Source organism: Cyrtonyx montezumae, unplaced genomic scaffold, assembly GCF_038088225.1.
Source record: "Cyrtonyx montezumae isolate F1298 unplaced genomic scaffold, pur_monq_1.0 scaffold_8, whole genome shotgun sequence".
Classification (NCBI taxonomy): domain Eukaryota; kingdom Metazoa; phylum Chordata; class Aves; order Galliformes; family Odontophoridae; genus Cyrtonyx; species Cyrtonyx montezumae.
This window is the reverse complement of record NW_027072089.1, coordinates 57,131,688-57,148,534: the sequence shown is the minus strand read 5'-3', so window position 1 is coordinate 57,148,534 and position 16,847 is coordinate 57,131,688. Positions and strand designations below refer to the sequence as shown.

Below are 16,847 nucleotides of genomic sequence, written 5' to 3'. Positions count from 1 at the left end.
GTGGGGCATTCAGACAAAATGGAAGACCAAACCCACAGGCCTAAACCAAACCTGTCATTAGATACTCGTCTCAAAAAGGCGTAAAGCCCTCTACGATCAAAAAGTGCCCCTTCTCTGTCCATTCACTTTGGTGATACTGTGAAACAAAATTGCTCTGGCTTTAATCCAAAACTCATCTGCAAATGCACCAAAAATGTGATAAATGCTAATCAAATGTAAAATAACGAATCAGCTGTGACATTTTATTATGGAAATTAAACACCACGCAAGCCCTTGCCTAAGGAAAATAAATTGTCGGGAAAAATACTAATTTTCAAGGGATAATTAAGTTTTCTTTGCTTTTCATTTCCATGTCTAATAGCGTTTCAGTTTCACTTTTTATAACAGACATTTGTTATGAAAGCCATTTCAAGCAGGATTTAATTTATAGAATTGAAAAGGATTACCACTCCCACTTAATCATATGAAAACAGAGAGCTGGGTGTAGGGTGTGTGAGTGCTATTTTGAGGAAAAAGTGAACCTGCCAGGCACTGTGCACTTCAGCACAACCCTTACAAGGAGATACGGTGCTGCTCAGTGCTGCAATGGCTGTTTTCCTTCTCCAGTTCTGGAGAAAGCTGAGTCTCAGCAAATTGCACCTCTTATGAAGTGCTTCTGTAACTTGTTGTCTAAGGGACAGCCTTTGTGGATTGCTGGGGCTTTTCTAGGGGCATAAAGATGAATATTTAATGAGGGTTTTATTATTAGTGAGTCACAGTTTGCTGGGCAGGTTTGGCAGACCTGCCTTCTAGGTCTTCGATTTGTTGACCTCGTGGTCATGTATTGAATTAAAAGGGATCTCTGTAGGTTACTGTCTAGTGTGTTACATAGTCAGGAGCTTTTTTGCACACTTCTTCTGTAAACTTTCTGAGCTCTCTCAAAAGGGCAGCAGAGGTGTCACGTGCTCTCTCCAGTAAGCCTTTCACCATCCTCCTTCCTAATTTTCAACCAGTCAGCCGGGATCATGGCCACTGGCGTCGCTGTTTGGATATGTTTGTTCTCTCACGTCAGTTCTCACCTGCTGTTGTAAGAAGCACTGGCATACCTGCTTAGCTGTAGCTCTGCCAGCCTGAGCAGGTGAAGTCCTTTCCATTTAGCTGTGTAAGACAGGTTCTCCATGCTCCGGGTGATTTTTCTTGTCCTGTTCAGTTTAAATGCACCTGTGTTGAAGAGGAGCACCTCCTGTGTCGTGGTATCTCAGGACGGATGCGTGTAGGGTCTTTCTGTTTTCTGAATGTCTTCTCCTCAGAGGCAGGCAGGGTGTAGCCTTGCGTTGTAGGATACTTGAGCTGGGTGGAGTATTTTTGGCTTTCTACTTTGTTCACAGATGTAAATGGAAGAACACCATTACCAACAGGACCAGTGGTGCAGGTCATCGTCTCGTTAAACATTGAATAATTTATGCTGACAGTGTTACTCTGATACACTGCCAAGAACCAGTACCTTTAGAGACAAAGCTGCCATGTCCTCGTAGGTACTTTGAATTTAAGTCTGTGCAGGGAATGGTTGCTGGCTGTATTTTCAAGTGCTTAAATATAACTGGTTTATTAAAACAGGTGATCTGTCACAGCTTGTCCACTATACCTTCCCAAAGTCAGTGCTTTGACATTCTCCAGACTGGCATCTGTAAATACCTGGTAAGTCACATTTCGTTTCCCATCTTAACTTGCTTGTGATAAATCTTGTGATTGTCTCTGTAACCCTCAAATCCAGCTGAGCTGGTGGGGGGCAGCCCTGCCCACAGCAGGGGTTGGGGATGGGTGGGCTTTGAGGTCCCTTCCAGCCCAAGCCATCCTGTGATTCTAGAGTGCTCTCATCCCTGTCGAGCACACTGGATTTCAGAGACCAGCTCTGATATGGGTATCGTGTGCTTTTTCTTTCTGGAGAGTTAAACTCTGGGTTTCCTTCTACTTCAGTGATGGCTCACTGCTGCTTCAAGACACAGAAGGGGTGCTCTGTCCCATGATATGTGTTTAAAAGGAAAGACCTGTTCTGTCTGAAAGCTGCTTTTGTGTCTGTACCGTCCTCCAGAGGAAGGCTTTAAAGCATTGTTTTCTCTTAAATACATTTGGGATGAAAGTTGTCTTTATTTAGCGTGGATGGAGTTAAGATTCTTGTCTCCTTAACTGGTTATAGCTGCTGTTAGCTGTATTTTTATCTGAAAGGCCGTGGTTTAAGTGCTGGAGAAATTCCTTAGAACTTTTGCACTAACGGGGCTCTGTTTCAGTACCGATGCTCAGAGGATGACCTAAATCTGGACTTGCAAATTTGCTTCTAGATTTTGTCCTCTTTTTTTTGGCTCTCTGTATCAGACACACAAAAAGCAGCTCTGTTCTGAAAGCCCCGTGGGGTGCAGGGATTTTGATAAATGATGGATGCTTTCCAGACCTAGTGTTTCTTCAGGTAGGGGACTTCCAATGAGAGAGGCTCAGGACCACCTGTCACGCTGAGCAAGGAGAAGGTGTACCAATGAGCACCACTTTTGGTTTGCTGATTGTCTCTACCTCTTATCTGTCTCTGCAAAATGTCCCGGAAGTGGTAATGCTTTCTCTAACAGGCAGTGGGTGCTTGGGCTTAAGTACTTTTTAACCTTCAATGGCTGTGGTTTTTAACCTTCAATTACTTGCTAAGGAAAACAGGATTTCGTTTTTAAAATGCAGCAGTATCTGCTAGCTTGAATAGAAACAAAGTCATGTTTGTAGTCGTGTGAAAGAACAGGCACATTCTGCTTTGGAATTGTGTAACAGCAGAAACTTGTGTATAGAGCGATGAACTTGGGGGTTTTTGTTTTAATCCAGGTTGGATTGGTTGTAATACCTGATAGCACAGCTGGATCTGTTCTGTGTGCCATAAATAAGCTCTTGGATCAAGCCTGCATCTTGAGTGAAAATCTGCACAAGTTCTTAGCCTCCTGTTGTTACAGCCTCCTGTACTTCCTGCTCACTCTGGACAAAGAAGATGCAGAACACGTACAGAAAAGGTAATGCTGCTCTTCACACCGTACGAATTCTCTGCCTTTGTAGCACAAACATTTAGAGATGTAAAGCCAAGGGCCAATCCCTCCGACTGCAATTTACTTTGCCCTTTTGCAGGTTGATCAGAGTTTACTTATAAGACTCCTCCCTCACTTACTGTATTTATTAGTGTATCTATTACAAAACACTGATTTGCATTTTTCTGTATTTTTGTTGAGCCTTAAAGATGTAAAAGGTTCAGGTGTATCAGAATTAGAGCTGAAAGAACCCTTCTTCACTGCCTCAAGTGGAAGTCACACTGCATGAGGGCTTCAGCAATATCAGTAGCTTAATTAATCAGGACCTTAATTTTTTTCCATCATTTTAGCATATTTTCAAGTGTAGTGGTTGCCAGGACATATTTTCTGCTTCAGCACTAATTGCAAATGTAGCTGTGCCAACTGCCATCAACACAGGAGTACGTTTCCTGCTCCATGCAAGGCGTCGGCTACAGAAGCGTGTCTAAAATGAGCTGCTCTGATCACTTCCCATTTTCATTCACTTTCTTCCCAGGGATATGCTGTGGGGATCGTGCATTTCTGCATTAGCGCTCCTGCCGCGGCTGCTGAGACTGATGCTGCAAAGTCTCCAAGTGAGCAGGATCTGCCGGGAGGAGCTGCCCGTTGTTGCTCAGCTGCTTCGCTTACTGATGCAGCACGGTCAGCTCAGGAGCCATATGATGACCAACGAATTCCTGGTGCAGCAGATTATCAAGGACATCATGGTAGGAATCCTGCTGTTGTCTGCCAGGCACCGCAGGCATATACGTTGTGTTTATGTTGAACAGTGATTGCAAACCCTACGCTCAGTTTGCATTGTAATCGACTGTCCGTGGCAGAATTGTGAGGTGAGCAAGCTGCTGTAATTAAGAGTAAGAAGTTGCATCTGATAGAACTGACACACTCCATCACGTACCTCTGTGTTAACGTAGCAAGTGGTAACACTTTATTTTGCCAGCACTAACGGACGTACCGTGTTTAAACATACAGGTTAAATGAGGAAAGTCATGAGGTGAACGAGGCCAGCGGGTGTCTGTTAGCAGAGCACGTGCTGAGCTGAAAGAGCAAAGCAAAGCTTTACAAATGCTGTTGCTGAATTCCTTCCTCCCCCTTTATTTTCTAGACCCTGAAGAGTGGTGAAGTCCAAGAGCAGTGGCTGACAGACCTCCACTACTGCTTCAACATCTACCTGGCCTCTCACCCCCAGGGACCCAGCCCGATAAACACGGTATATTAAAGAGGAGGAACTGCATTTATTGTAAAGCATTTACTTCTATTTAGTTTTGAACGGGAGACGTTGGAACAAAGCTTGTCCATTTTTTTGTAAGTGAAACAGAATAAAAATTTTACAAAGAGCTGCATCCCTCCTGTAGCCTTCTTTTCAAGCAGGTAACCGCAGCTGGGTTTCCTAGAAGGGATCTCTGCGAGGCTTAAAGTGCTCGTAGGGAAGCAGAGACTCTTGTGGAGTCCATCCAATTCAAGGACTGGAATTATGTAGTGCCAACTAGGAAAAAATTCACACATCCACCACTTGAAAAATATTCTATTAGAAATTCTAATTTATGAAATTCCTATTTTTGAAGACATTGTGCGGAGTAAATACTGTACAACAGCAGCTCCCACTGCTCTGAAGACAAGTTTCCTACTAGCACAGGCCCTGCCCTGGTTTGCTTTCTGTAGAAACTCATTTTGTGTGTGTATAAAAATACAGTTCTTAATGAATAAATAACAGGATTATTTCGAAGAGTAGAAAACACAGCTAGCACTTTCCATAGGCTGGGGGAAGACATTTACTTACGGTGCAATTTCTCTGTCAACATTTTTCCTTATCCTTCCAAATCCCTGGTAGATTGAGAAATGACTTATTCCTTGTGTTCTATTTCTGTACTAAATTCTATGCCTCCTTTGCTGTTTAGGTTCTGAAATACATTTTGAGGTGCAGCTGAGCAGCACTTAGTGCTACAGCTCCAACACAGTTTCGCTCTCCTTTGCAATTGCATTTAATGAACACATCCTCAGAATTATGGCTTCCAACAATGTAAACGTTTGTGAACCACTGCACCTCTACTGCAGGCTTAGCACTTAATTGTCTGCTTCCAAACACAGCTCTGATTTCATCACAAAAGTAAATAAATTAATTAAAACTTAAAAACAAATTTGTACACAGAAAGTCCAGCTCCTTAGCAGCCTGCTTGGCATGCCATGCAAAACTAAAAATGTGTTCAAGTTTATATGCTGTAGACAGTTTGCCTGTGATGAAGTCACATTTGTAACAGAACACTCCTTCAGTCCCAGACACCCACTTTTTCTTAGTGCTCGAGTCTTGTACTTTTTGGTTTTGGAGCAGTGGTCGGTCTCATGTTATATGAAAACTGCTTTGATTTTCCCATGCTCTCCAGCAAATTAACATATTGCAGGTTGTTCACTGTAAAAGAACAGAACAGTTTCGATGAATAACTCCAAATGAGGAAAGTTTAATCCATGCTGGTTCTGTATTTCATAAAAGAACTTCTCCATCAGCAACATAACATGCCTTGTTCCTGACATCTCACTGTTACCTGTAAGTAGTTCTGTTTCCGTGGCACTCAGTACAGCTTAAACGTGGCTGTGCTTGTTCAGTGCAGCCCGTAATAATGGAGCTTAAGATTTACCTTGATGAATGAATGAGCGCTTTCAGGCTGATGGTACAGTCACTAACTCAAGTTCTTGCTGCTGAAGAAGAGCAAGGGATTGTGCTTCCACCTTTTCTCCCTGTCATCCCTTCCCGGCTCCCCTGCCCCTTAACTTTCCATATTTCCTTTCACTACTTCCTATGTCCATGTCCCCACTCCGCAGCTTTTGCTGAGAAGCTCACTGAGCTTGGTGTCAATCCCCTGTCAGAGATTTGTCACGGCATGCTTTTTCCACCAACTACTTGAAGGTGAAAACCAGGGCTGATAGTCAGTTTTCACCTCCCCAGCTGCACCTTCCACAAGAGAAGAATCAAACTGAGCAGTCCACGCTGACCTACTCCAGGCACCTACGTCAGCAGCAGAGAATCTGGCATTAGCCACTGACAGCTCTGAACTTTTCCAACAAACCTAATGTTGTCATGCATGAAGGCAGGCAGATGAAAAACATGTTACTGTCTTTAAGGAAGGGCTAAAGTTCCCCCGGCTCCTGGTAGGTGAATCAAAGTAGGTAGTGTTCTGAGGGAGCTGGGCAGGGTTCCTATCGCTCTCCTGTTCGTCACCGCGTTATGAAAGCAAAGGACGGGCAAACCTCACAAGAGAGCCTTTTCATTTCAGAAGACAGGGACAGCCGTTGTCCTGGAAAGCTAAACGAAGAGCTGCTTTATTTGCTGAAGCTCTTTCTTTTAAAATTTACATTGGTGTCTGTATGAAGAGGTGGCAATCGAACACCTGTCTGGTCATGCCTCTTAATTAAAACAGTTTAGTCAGTTATTTCAAATACTGGAAGAAAGAAGGCTTTGTCTCTTTCTCACCAAGGCAGAAATTCACCTGCATTTCTAACTAATTCAAGGCTAAGGCTGCTGCTGGATTTCCTTTTGATTTCAGAATGTTGTAAACTAGTAGGAAAATGGGTTTTACTTTCCTATGCACGTTATCTGAACTACTGTCTCCTTGAAGCATTTCTTCATCTCCCCTCAGCCTGCGGCCTGGCTCTGAGCTACATGAGATGCAGCCAAGGCTAAAGACCAACGAGGCACTGACTCCTCAGACAAAGGACTAAGATTACCACAGCTCCTAGCCCTAAGTGCATACACTTGAAAAATTCCCCCAAAAAAGCGATTTACTAAAAAGGAGTATCCATAGAACCGTGTATTCTACCCTCATTTTTAAGTTATCTGTCCAACTACTGCCCCACACGTAAATCTTCTGACCTTGATAATACTCCTGCAAGCTGCATTCCTGGATGCTGTTCTGGATGATGCACTGTAGCTCCATCTCTGCCTGCATGTCCCCATCAGCCAACTCTTGAGGTCTTGTCTGAAAACTGCTGCAAATTTTCACTTACAGAACAGAGGATTTCCCAGGGAAAACCTGGTAATAACTAACTACACAGCCTCTGCTAAGCAGCGGATTAATGCAGATTGATTGCTTTAGAGCCCTGAAACGTACTGCACATAATGTTCTGTGATCTGATTGAGGCTCTGCGCACAGGATGGGAACACCATTGCAGAAGAAAAGATGGAGATTAGATCCCTTTGTACCTTCAGATTTTATCCCTGCACTAAAGCATGCGTTTCTAACAAACAGGTGTGTTAGCACATGGTACGTGTAGAAATCCACTACTTTTACTTCTGTCAGTCTATTAAATATCTGTGCTGTGTTAGTTACACCTCTTGATCTTTATGTCCCAACTCTTGAAGAGGTTTCTGGTGATTTTTCTTTGCTAAGAGGAGCCCAATCACACACACATACGTAAAACACAGAAGTCATTTGCTCTGTACCCAGTACTGTTGAAAGTGTCTTACCTGAGACCAGCTGCACATCAGAAAGTTTCAGCTTAGAAGGAGGTCTGGCTGGCTGGCACGCTCTGCCTTCCTGAGAACGCCCTTGAATAAACAACACAAACAGCTCCGTGTTTATTCACAGAGATATGGCTATGCACTGCTATAAATTAAAAGAGGCTGCAGCATTATTTTACCCTCAAACATTCTCATTTATAATGAGGAAACTCCTAAGACATTCTTCATTGCAGAAAGTTGTTACAACGTTCACTTCTTTTTTTAAACTTTGGTGACATCCTGCAGTTGCTATGTAGAAGAAGGAACATTAAGTGATGGCCTAAAAAGATCTTTAATGAAATAAAGCTATCCAAACTACAAACCCATGACAAGTTGCCACCTGTTAATGTGCGCAGAGCTAGCTTGTCTTTACTCCATTGGTGATCACAGTGTAAAGGAACTTGAGTTTTAAAAACAAATGCCTTTCCTCCCATTTCCTCAGGATGCATTCCTTGGCAGAATGAGCATTCAGACTTAGTGTAAAAGCAGTGCTGTGCTACAAAAGATTATCTCGCTCTTCCAATAAAGACTGGATGTCTTCAAGCAAGGAATATACTGATATCAAACAAGATCATATTCTTCACATGGGAATATTTAAAATATGATAAAAGTTTAAAGCAATGCTTAAGAAGTTCAACTGTGTTCCAGACAGACATACAGCCACTGTGCATCGATGCAGCCAGCTAGGCCCAGTTTAACAGCTCTGTTCTCCTTTCACACTTATACATTTGAGCAACTCTGGCAAGGGAATATTCAATTTGGTGGCTGAAGAACTATGGTGGAATAATGATGATACAGTGATTCAAAACCATTTTAAATCACCAACGTAATTTTTTTCAACCTGAAACGGTTACAGAATTATCCAGAACACTTGAGATTTCAGACAAAATGTTGCAAGTAGTTTCAATCCCTAAAAATTGAGCCGAAAATGTATCCAAGAATTCAAAATATAGGGAATGTTTTGTTATAAAATTAATCCTGTGGTTCTTGAAAATAAAAGTATAGTGAAAACGTTACCGTAGATCTGCTTGAGGATGGACTGCTTGCTGGTTTTTATGGCTGAGCTGGTTTTGTTTACAGATTTCAGGTTTTTACATGAAGGAACTGACTTCTGAGGGCTATGGTTCAGCTGTTTCTTCCAAGCAACTTGAATGAGGAAGGCAGCTGTCTCTTGTCTCCATTTGTCTTCATCTTCTTTGCGCTGCTGCTTAGCACTAAGAAGCTGAGACAACTCCTGTCTGAGATGGTAACTAGAGAGCACAAAAGAGAAGAGCACTTGTTTTAGGTGACCTGTTTTAACTTCAGTGCTTTCCATGCATCAGTTCACACGGAGGATTACATGAGTAGCTGGGAAAACAGAACTCCCACTGATGTGCTAAGTCATTTGGACGAGAAATGTTTGCTCAGAAGTAAAAGCGGGAACTGGATCCAATTCTACATGCACCCATTATTTCACACAGCTTATAAAGATGTGGTATTACAGGCATCAAAATTACAGCTCAGTAACATCTGCTTAACCATACACAGAAAAACTGGAGAACGCAATCTATAAATATTAATAACAGTACGATGACAACTGCTTTCTCATCTTCCCTAGACTCATACAGTAATAGCAATATTTCTGCTGCACTTCACCACTTTGCATTTGTGAATTGGTTCAAGAAGCCAAATATAGCTCTTACAGGTTCAGCTGCACATTACCTCTACAGAAAACCGTTTTCTGTGTGTTGTCTGAAGGTGCCCCCCTCCCACCTCGTTTGCAGCAAACTCCCTTTTGCTCTTCTCCCCTTCCCTTAAGAGTCTCCCCATCTCCCAACCCAACTCTGCCATTGCTGCTTAGGTGCAACATGAAAGCAGCTGAGGGTTACCGGTCTTCTCCCTGAGTACGATGCCATCCAGCAATGGCATCAGCAAATGGAGATCCTTTCTTGGTCTCAAATGAGATAAAAGTAATCCCTCAGATACTGGCATTTCATGCTCACAACCGGCCTAGCAATTAACTCAGAATCTTCCCAATACAAAACTGTCCCAAATGAGTATAAAATATTAATTAAAATTGTTTGGTAACGGGTGAAAAAACATTGAGTGCCATCCCCACTGACCTCAGTAAAGGGAAGGGAGGGAGAAAAGAAGTGAATTTGTTCCACTGCTGCACCTGCAACGAATTCTAAACTAAAATAACACAACCACACACAAACTGTTTAAAAATGTTTAAACAGCCAATGAGCTACAGAATTACAGCAACACAGCAGCTGTGTATAGGAAATCAGTACATAAAAGTACAACAGAGCCAAAGGGATGTAATGGGATGCCCAGTTAGAGTTCCACCAGTTTTAAACTTTCAGAAAGCTTGGTAAACTACCTCTCTGAAATGTGCTGTGTGAGAAAAACATATTTAATCTTAATTTAGTGGAGCTCGAGAATTCAGATGCACTGTTCCACAGCTTGTTAGAGTACATAGGCAATGTGGGGAGCAACTCCAATGGGCAGTAACATCTGTAGTGCCTACAAGAGGTAAAGCACCGCACGGCTTCAGAACAGGAGCACTATCAAAAGACAAGAAAAATGATTGTTTGGTTTGATAACACATCTCTTTGAACTCTTCAGTGGAGAACAAGCACGAGAAAGTGAGGGCAGTATGATGATGACTTGTGCCTCGCTAACGTAACTTTTGCTAGGGATGAGCCATGTGAACACCCCTGCAGGAAAAACAAGTGGGGAACTGTTTTAGATGTGAGCGGAAAAGAACAGTAAGCTGTTGTGTTGGAATTCAGTAATTACTGCCAGAAGCATTTGCTGATGCTTGAAATGAAGCATTTGCATGTCTCCATGTTTGCACCCAGATAGGATTCATCCTTTGTAGTTTTCTGGTAGTTTTGAGCAACAAGAGAACAACTCTGAGGCTCTGAAACAGAGATGTAGGCAGTTATCTTTGGTGTGTGTATGTGTGTGTGCTTTTTAAATTAAGCTCCTCCTGTAACAAACTGTTCTGATTCTAGTGAGGAAAGGCAGAACGGGACCAAGTTTGATGCTGTGTCAATCAACCCAGTGCCTTAACAAAAACTATTTCAACGAAACTACTGCACACAGATGTGGAATGCAATGCAGAACGATGAGCAGTATTCAGGTGCACTGTTACAAAGGCTCAAACCTCGAAATGCTGCTGGTAAGGTAGGTATGCAGCCATAATGGATTGGGAACACTCAACTCCAGCAGGAGACCAACAGTATGCCAGCTCACTGCCAGCTTCTGTCAACTCACTGTGGACCACGGAGGACAGCGGTGGCCCCAGTGCCCCAGATGAGAGTAAGGCAGACACGGGATCTGCAAGCCTCAGTGAGCAGGATGAGCAATTGACCTTTGGCAAGGCATACACCTTGAAACACACTTCTGAGGAGTACTTCGATTGTGGACTGTGGGAATTGAAACGTCTTCCCGAGAGAGGGAAGTTTAGCATGCTTTGGTAGACCAGAGCCACTGTGCTGCAGCTCACAACAGCTTTTGATACATTCTCAGTTAAGAAAATTATCCCTGTAAAGTTTGCAGAGGCAAAGGTATTTAATCCTAAGTAAAGAAATGGTAGATCTCAAGCACACACCACATCATCAGCATACTTCTATACTAACATGCAGTTCTCTTGCTGTCTACGTGTGCACCTCTTTTACCAGCGCAAGCCTGGACTCAAAACAGCAACCAGGAAGAAGTCAGGTTTCCAGTTAGAAGAGAAGTCAAAGAACAATGGAAAGCACATGGAAAAAATTGGAGCTGGTGGCAGGAGTGGTGGATTAATGGGAAAAAAAAGGGATTGCTTTGCAGTTGAGTGTAGATATAAGGAATATGTCGTATGCTGTAAATGGAGAGCAAAGGTTACAGTACAGAAGTGCTGTGCACAGTGATACTGCACAAAAATGTCAGAATTTTCACACACGCAAAAAGCTCAAAAAATGAATTAAAAATAACATTCTCCAAAATTTCAGCTTTCCACTGGAATATGAATGTACTTAGAAAAGTCAACTGCACTTTCACATGCCAACAACAGCAAAGTGATAAATAAGAATATGACTGGACTGTAATGAGCAATATTTAGATTGATCAGTCAGAAAGCAGGAGCAAACAAAGGATTTCCCTGAGCCATTAGCGATGTTTAAATGGTCACATTACAATTTAGGATGAACTGCTGTGAGAAAAACCCAGCAATCCATACAAAAAGTGAAGAAATATTCAGTAAAAATAGGAAATAAGAACTGTATAGATGTTACACGCTCCACCTACTGCATCCACACTCTGTCTAATTTAATAATAATTAAAAGAGCAGCTCTATCAAGAGTAATTCCCCTTCTGCTCATGAAAGCAGAACAAAGCTGTGGGAAAGCAAACACTGGAACATCTCATCCCTCCCATGTGCCTCTTTTGTACTGCAGTCATTCCTTCTGAATAAAATTACTCAGGTTAGGCCTAGGTTTTGACAATAAGCTCCATCTGAGCTTCCCAACTTTTTGTTGTTTGGTTACTGAGTTAGAAGATAATTTCAGGTGTTCCATTAAATGGCGGTGGAAGATCCAGTAACAAAAAATATTGCTGGAAGAAAATTACATTCCTGCATGTTTGCTAATGAGCACGAGAGCAGTAACTCTAGGCTCAAGTGAGTGTTGATCAGCACTCAACAAAGAAATATCTATGAAATAGAAGTTTAGTAAGTTCTCCAACTATTAAAAGTCATCACTTACTTTGCACTTCCTATGAACTTACTGATGGCAGTCTAGGGAACTGGAACATACTTCCATTCATTGGGTGAAAGATTATTACGTTCCTGATTTATCACAGTTACTGTTATAAGCAAAGGGACCACATAAAGAACACTGCTGATGTCTACTGCCATTTACATCTGAACGTATCTCATCCTTAGCTACTGAAATAGCAGTCTTACCTTCTCCATGTCCTCTGTATAACTGTAGCAGCATAGTTTTTCTTGCGAAACAGCTCTTTTCTTGTTCTTTCTTTTTCTATTATTTGCATTCGAATCTCTAAAGGGATCAGTTCAATGTTTGTACTTTGCCACGCAACAGAACATAGTTGGTCATCTGCATTCCTGGATCCAACTTCACCTGTTTTTTCCAAGTTCAAACTGCCATCAGGAGCAGAACACGTTGCTGGATTTCTCGGCCCAGTTCCTGTAGATTTGGTCTCAGCAGACAATAACAGGGAGGCCTTTTTTGCTAATTCATTATTTCCCACATTGCTAGCATGTTCTGTGGCACGAACACTGGCACTTCTGGTGTTTACAAAAACCACTTTGGCACTCCCTGGTCTACTAGAGCCAGCTGGTGAACACCTGTCGTCATTTACCTCTTTATGTCTGGATTTTTGCTGATGCCTTTTGCCTTTTGGAACAGCTTCACACTGCCTGGAATTTCTTGCACTTCCACCAGCACAACCGACATCGCACGATACCACGGAATTTCCTTCACAACGGCCCCTGTTACCACCAGATGAAGACTGACTTTGATCTCTCGTTTTTTCCCCAGCACCAGCAGTCCCACAGGCAGAAGCATGCCTTCTGTTACCACGAGCAGAAGCACCATTTGCCTCCACAGTGTGCTCTTTGTGCTTCTCTCCATTCAGTTCTGTAGCAGCTGCAACCTGATGTTTCACTTCAACTTTCGTTACGTCTTTCGCTTTGCCGCAATGGAAATGGACACAACTTGGCTTGCTTTTGATGTGTTTTCTCAATAATTCTATAGACAGAAACAAACATTCAGTCTCTGATTGAGCAAAACAGTTTATTACTCTCATTCCCTTTTGCTCATTCACCTTTGAGGCACACTAGGATCTACTTGAAGAAACAAGTAGAATCGGGAAGAATCAGGAGAGGTAATGATTACCTGACTATCATCCCAAACTTCCTCACTTGCTTACCATTCTGCATGTCTCGCTCCCTTGCACTACATTAGAATTCGATACCTAAGAAAGTTCACAGAGGAATTTACCTACCTGAATAAAGCAGTCTTTTCCACAGAAATAAGCTCACCGCACAGCAAAAGAATGCAGCTGTGTGAACACACCTGCTGGTTCCAGTGACAACACCCTAACAGACTGTCATTGTTTCCAGCTTGTTTGCTGAACTTCTGCTCTATCCACCTTGCATCCCAGCACATCACGACAATGTAACTGACTCAGGAAACCCAGAGGGTTTGATTTGTCAATACTTCTGATTTCCTAAATGAAACTCTGAGGTCCTTCCTGCTTTTCCCTTGCTGCAAGATTTCTTTTCCCAGTCTCCAAGGCCACGGAAGAAAAATAAATCAGATGTTCAGCTGCTTCCAAATACTACTGTGAGAATGATGTGGCAGCCAGACTGGAGCATAAATGCCTGGATTAACCAAAACCTGGTAAAACCACGCTTTGTTTATCCTCACCATAGCACCTTTACAGTACACTCTCTTGTCTGGATGGCCGAATGTAGCAGAATAACAGTTTATACAGAAGAAATTCAGGATTATTAGCACTGATATATCTGACAGAGAAGATTTATCACAGTGACTGGTCAGTATGGTTTGAGAGTCGATTCTAACTTATACAGGACTGTCATACAGGTAAATAGACCTGTACACATTGTAAGACAGGAAAAAACAAACAAACTAATATATGATCTATTTTAATCTATTATTTGTTTAAGCAATTATTACCTCTTTTAATCTTTCTTTTTTCCCCATCTTCCAGAATACAGAAGGAAATTCCTTCTCTCTCACTACACCAGTGGAACAGATGATTTAAAAAATGTGCTGCTACAATTTGAAAAATGTGCCTTTTAACAACAGAATTTCTTAAGGCATAATTCCACTCCCAGTGAAGCCAAGTATAAAATTACCAGTGTAATCAATAAGAACAGTATGGGGCTGACATTCAGTTCACAAGCATGAAATTTCCAGCACTGTCACAACACTGTTTTGACTTCCCCAAAACTCAGTTATAACTCATATATAACTCACCCAAAATCGCTACCTGATTTGTAAATATGGGATGTAGAACTCCTTCTTTTATTTCAGTCCTAAAACATTCAAATCTTTGAAGAAGTATGTATAAAACTTCCCAGTCTGAACAACTTGCTAACTCCAGAATTGAGATAAGAGCATTAAGTATTCTAGATCACCTTCAGAGATTGAAAACAACTTTCTTACACAGAAGCAACATCAAGTACAGAGCTCAAAAAATAGCTTTTCTGTTGCTAATGCACTAAGGAAACTGCAGTTGCAAGAGAGATAATATACATAAAAACGAGGTTTTCAGAGTGGAGATAACAGATAGAATAGAGTCATTAGCTAAATTATAGCTTTTAGCTGTTGAAAGATCTTTCCAAAGTGCCAGCCCACAGGATCTAAGTTTATATTTATAGAATCATAGAATCACGAGGTTGGAAAGGATCTACAAGATTCCACTGAAACTTCCAGTGAAGTCCACTGAATTTAAAGTCACTAGAAAATCGACTGTAACACCTCATGAGAACCAGTTAAAGGACTTCAGGAGTTGATCTTTACTACATTAACTTTACTGGCATCAAAACAAAGAATATTTGAGTAAATGTATGAGTAAATATGGCATGCATTTTTGACTGCACAAGAGGAAGTTCTCTCAATAACCCGAAGGTAATTTGTTTTTACTGTGTTAAGTAAATGCATGTTACCATGCATTTTCAGTAACACCCTGTGTCAAGATTTTTGTTCTCTTTGTGCTCAATACTGTCATGGGGAAGACATAATTAAAATGGTGAAGCAAATCATAACTCCATCGTTGGAGAATTTCTTCTATCAAATGTATACTGGAAAAAATAGCAACAGAAAATATCCAGGCAACGGCCTATATAAGTTAAAAATTTACTTATAAATCATCAGCATGGAAAAACTATTCTGGCATAGCTAGTTCAGGAAATCTCCAGCCTCAGGGAAGCCTTTAAAGCAAAAGTTCAAGCTATGAGCTACTGGCATTTACTGCTGGTTTGAATTCCCCAGGTATATGGGAAAAGTGGTGAATACAGCTGAACACAGATGTGCTTTTTTTCAAACCTAACCATTAGAATCCTATGCAGAAGATCCGGCAAATTCAGGCCTGATCTCTGAAGTGACTTTGACCTTATACTCCACGTTTCCCACGTAGCTACCTACTTCTCCCTTCAGGTTGTTATTTCACTGCAACATTATATTTGTTCCAATAAACAGTGGAGTCTTGACTGATGCAATGCACTGTTCCATTGGTTTTACCGATGGAAAATTTTGGCAAAGAATGGATACAGCAGTCAATAAAAGGCTGTTCATTTTTCTTTTATAATTTTCTTAGTCCTTCTCCTCCTCTTTTCCCTTCAGTCTAAACCTTTCTCGTCTCCTCTGTTATCAGTTTCTCCTCATTATGTTCATTACAATAATTCATTTCTCTTTGGTAACTGCTGTTTCTGATTACTGCTAATTTCAAGTGTTTGACTTTGCAATCTGATTTTAATTAGCATATTTTTGTTTCATATGTACTCAGATAAAGCCTGCTAGCATTTTTAACATCTCTGTTAATCATTATTAAGTTATTAAAGATATATTAGGATAAAGTAGATGTCTGCCTTTACAATGATAACACAGACAAGTATTCTGTTTACAAAGGCATTCCCATCTAAAAGGAAAATCTAGGTAAAATTACTTAGTTGGAAAAGCTCTTTAATGTAAAGGAAAAGAAAGTCACTGTAAAATTCCAAGTAGCAGTAATTTTACATCTGAAAAGGAGCATTCCTGCAGCTTATGTTTAACAAACAACTTATACAATTTTTACTCTTAATGACAGCAAAGATGCTTTAACATGACTGTTTTTCCTATAACTGGCTACAATCAGAACTGACTGAAACATTACTCAAGTGTGTGTCTTGCAAAACTAATACAGGACTAGTTAACAAATTATGATAAACAGATGATGCACTTACAGATACAGTAAGAGTGTACTGTATCAGGGCAAATAAAGTAACAAAGAACTCAGACACGTTTCTACATTTCTAAAAAAAAAAAATTAAAAAAAATCCTAGCATGCTCTCAGAAGGAGGAATTAAAAGGCAAATCATAGGAAAAACCTGTCATGGAGAATGAAGCTGCCTTCTGTATGTTAGAGATGCGCCTTGGAAGAAATTTTACCCTTGTTTTTAAACCAGTTACAATTCTCCATTAACATTCTTCAAGAATCCTATGCGTACATCAAATATCTTTAATCTCCTTTTTTCTGAACAGTGTGGCTAATAGAACATCTCCTGACCTCCC

The 16,847-nt window shown here is 41.2% G+C and overlaps 2 protein-coding genes across 5 annotated transcripts in view; one reads left to right on the top strand and one right to left on the bottom strand.

The window, feature by feature from the left end:
- Positions 1-4,565, top strand: part of TEX10 (testis expressed 10) — a 43,559-nt gene extending 38,994 nt beyond the window's left edge. The window contains exons 12-15 of the mRNA XM_065753536.1: positions 1,597-1,677; positions 2,839-3,020; positions 3,568-3,778; positions 4,177-4,565. Coding sequence (XP_065609608.1) covers positions 1,597-1,677; positions 2,839-3,020; positions 3,568-3,778; positions 4,177-4,290 — 588 coding nt within the window. The 3' untranslated portion in view covers positions 4,291-4,565. The remainder of the gene's footprint in view (positions 1-1,596; positions 1,678-2,838; positions 3,021-3,567; positions 3,779-4,176) is intronic.
- Positions 4,566-5,318: 753 nt separating this feature from the next.
- Positions 5,319-16,847, bottom strand: part of INVS (inversin) — an 87,881-nt gene continuing 76,352 nt past the window's right edge. For all 4 annotated transcript variants that reach the window (XM_065753532.1, XM_065753533.1, XM_065753531.1 and 1 more), the window contains 4 exons: positions 12,491-13,298; positions 8,581-8,813; positions 7,531-7,611; positions 5,319-5,478 (listed from right to left, as the gene is read on the bottom strand). In XM_065753532.1, the coding sequence (XP_065609604.1) occupies positions 5,363-5,478; positions 7,531-7,611; positions 8,581-8,813; positions 12,491-13,298 (1,238 nt within the window). In that variant the 3' untranslated portion in view covers positions 5,319-5,362. The remainder of the gene's footprint in view (positions 5,479-7,530; positions 7,612-8,580; positions 8,814-12,490; positions 13,299-16,847) is intronic.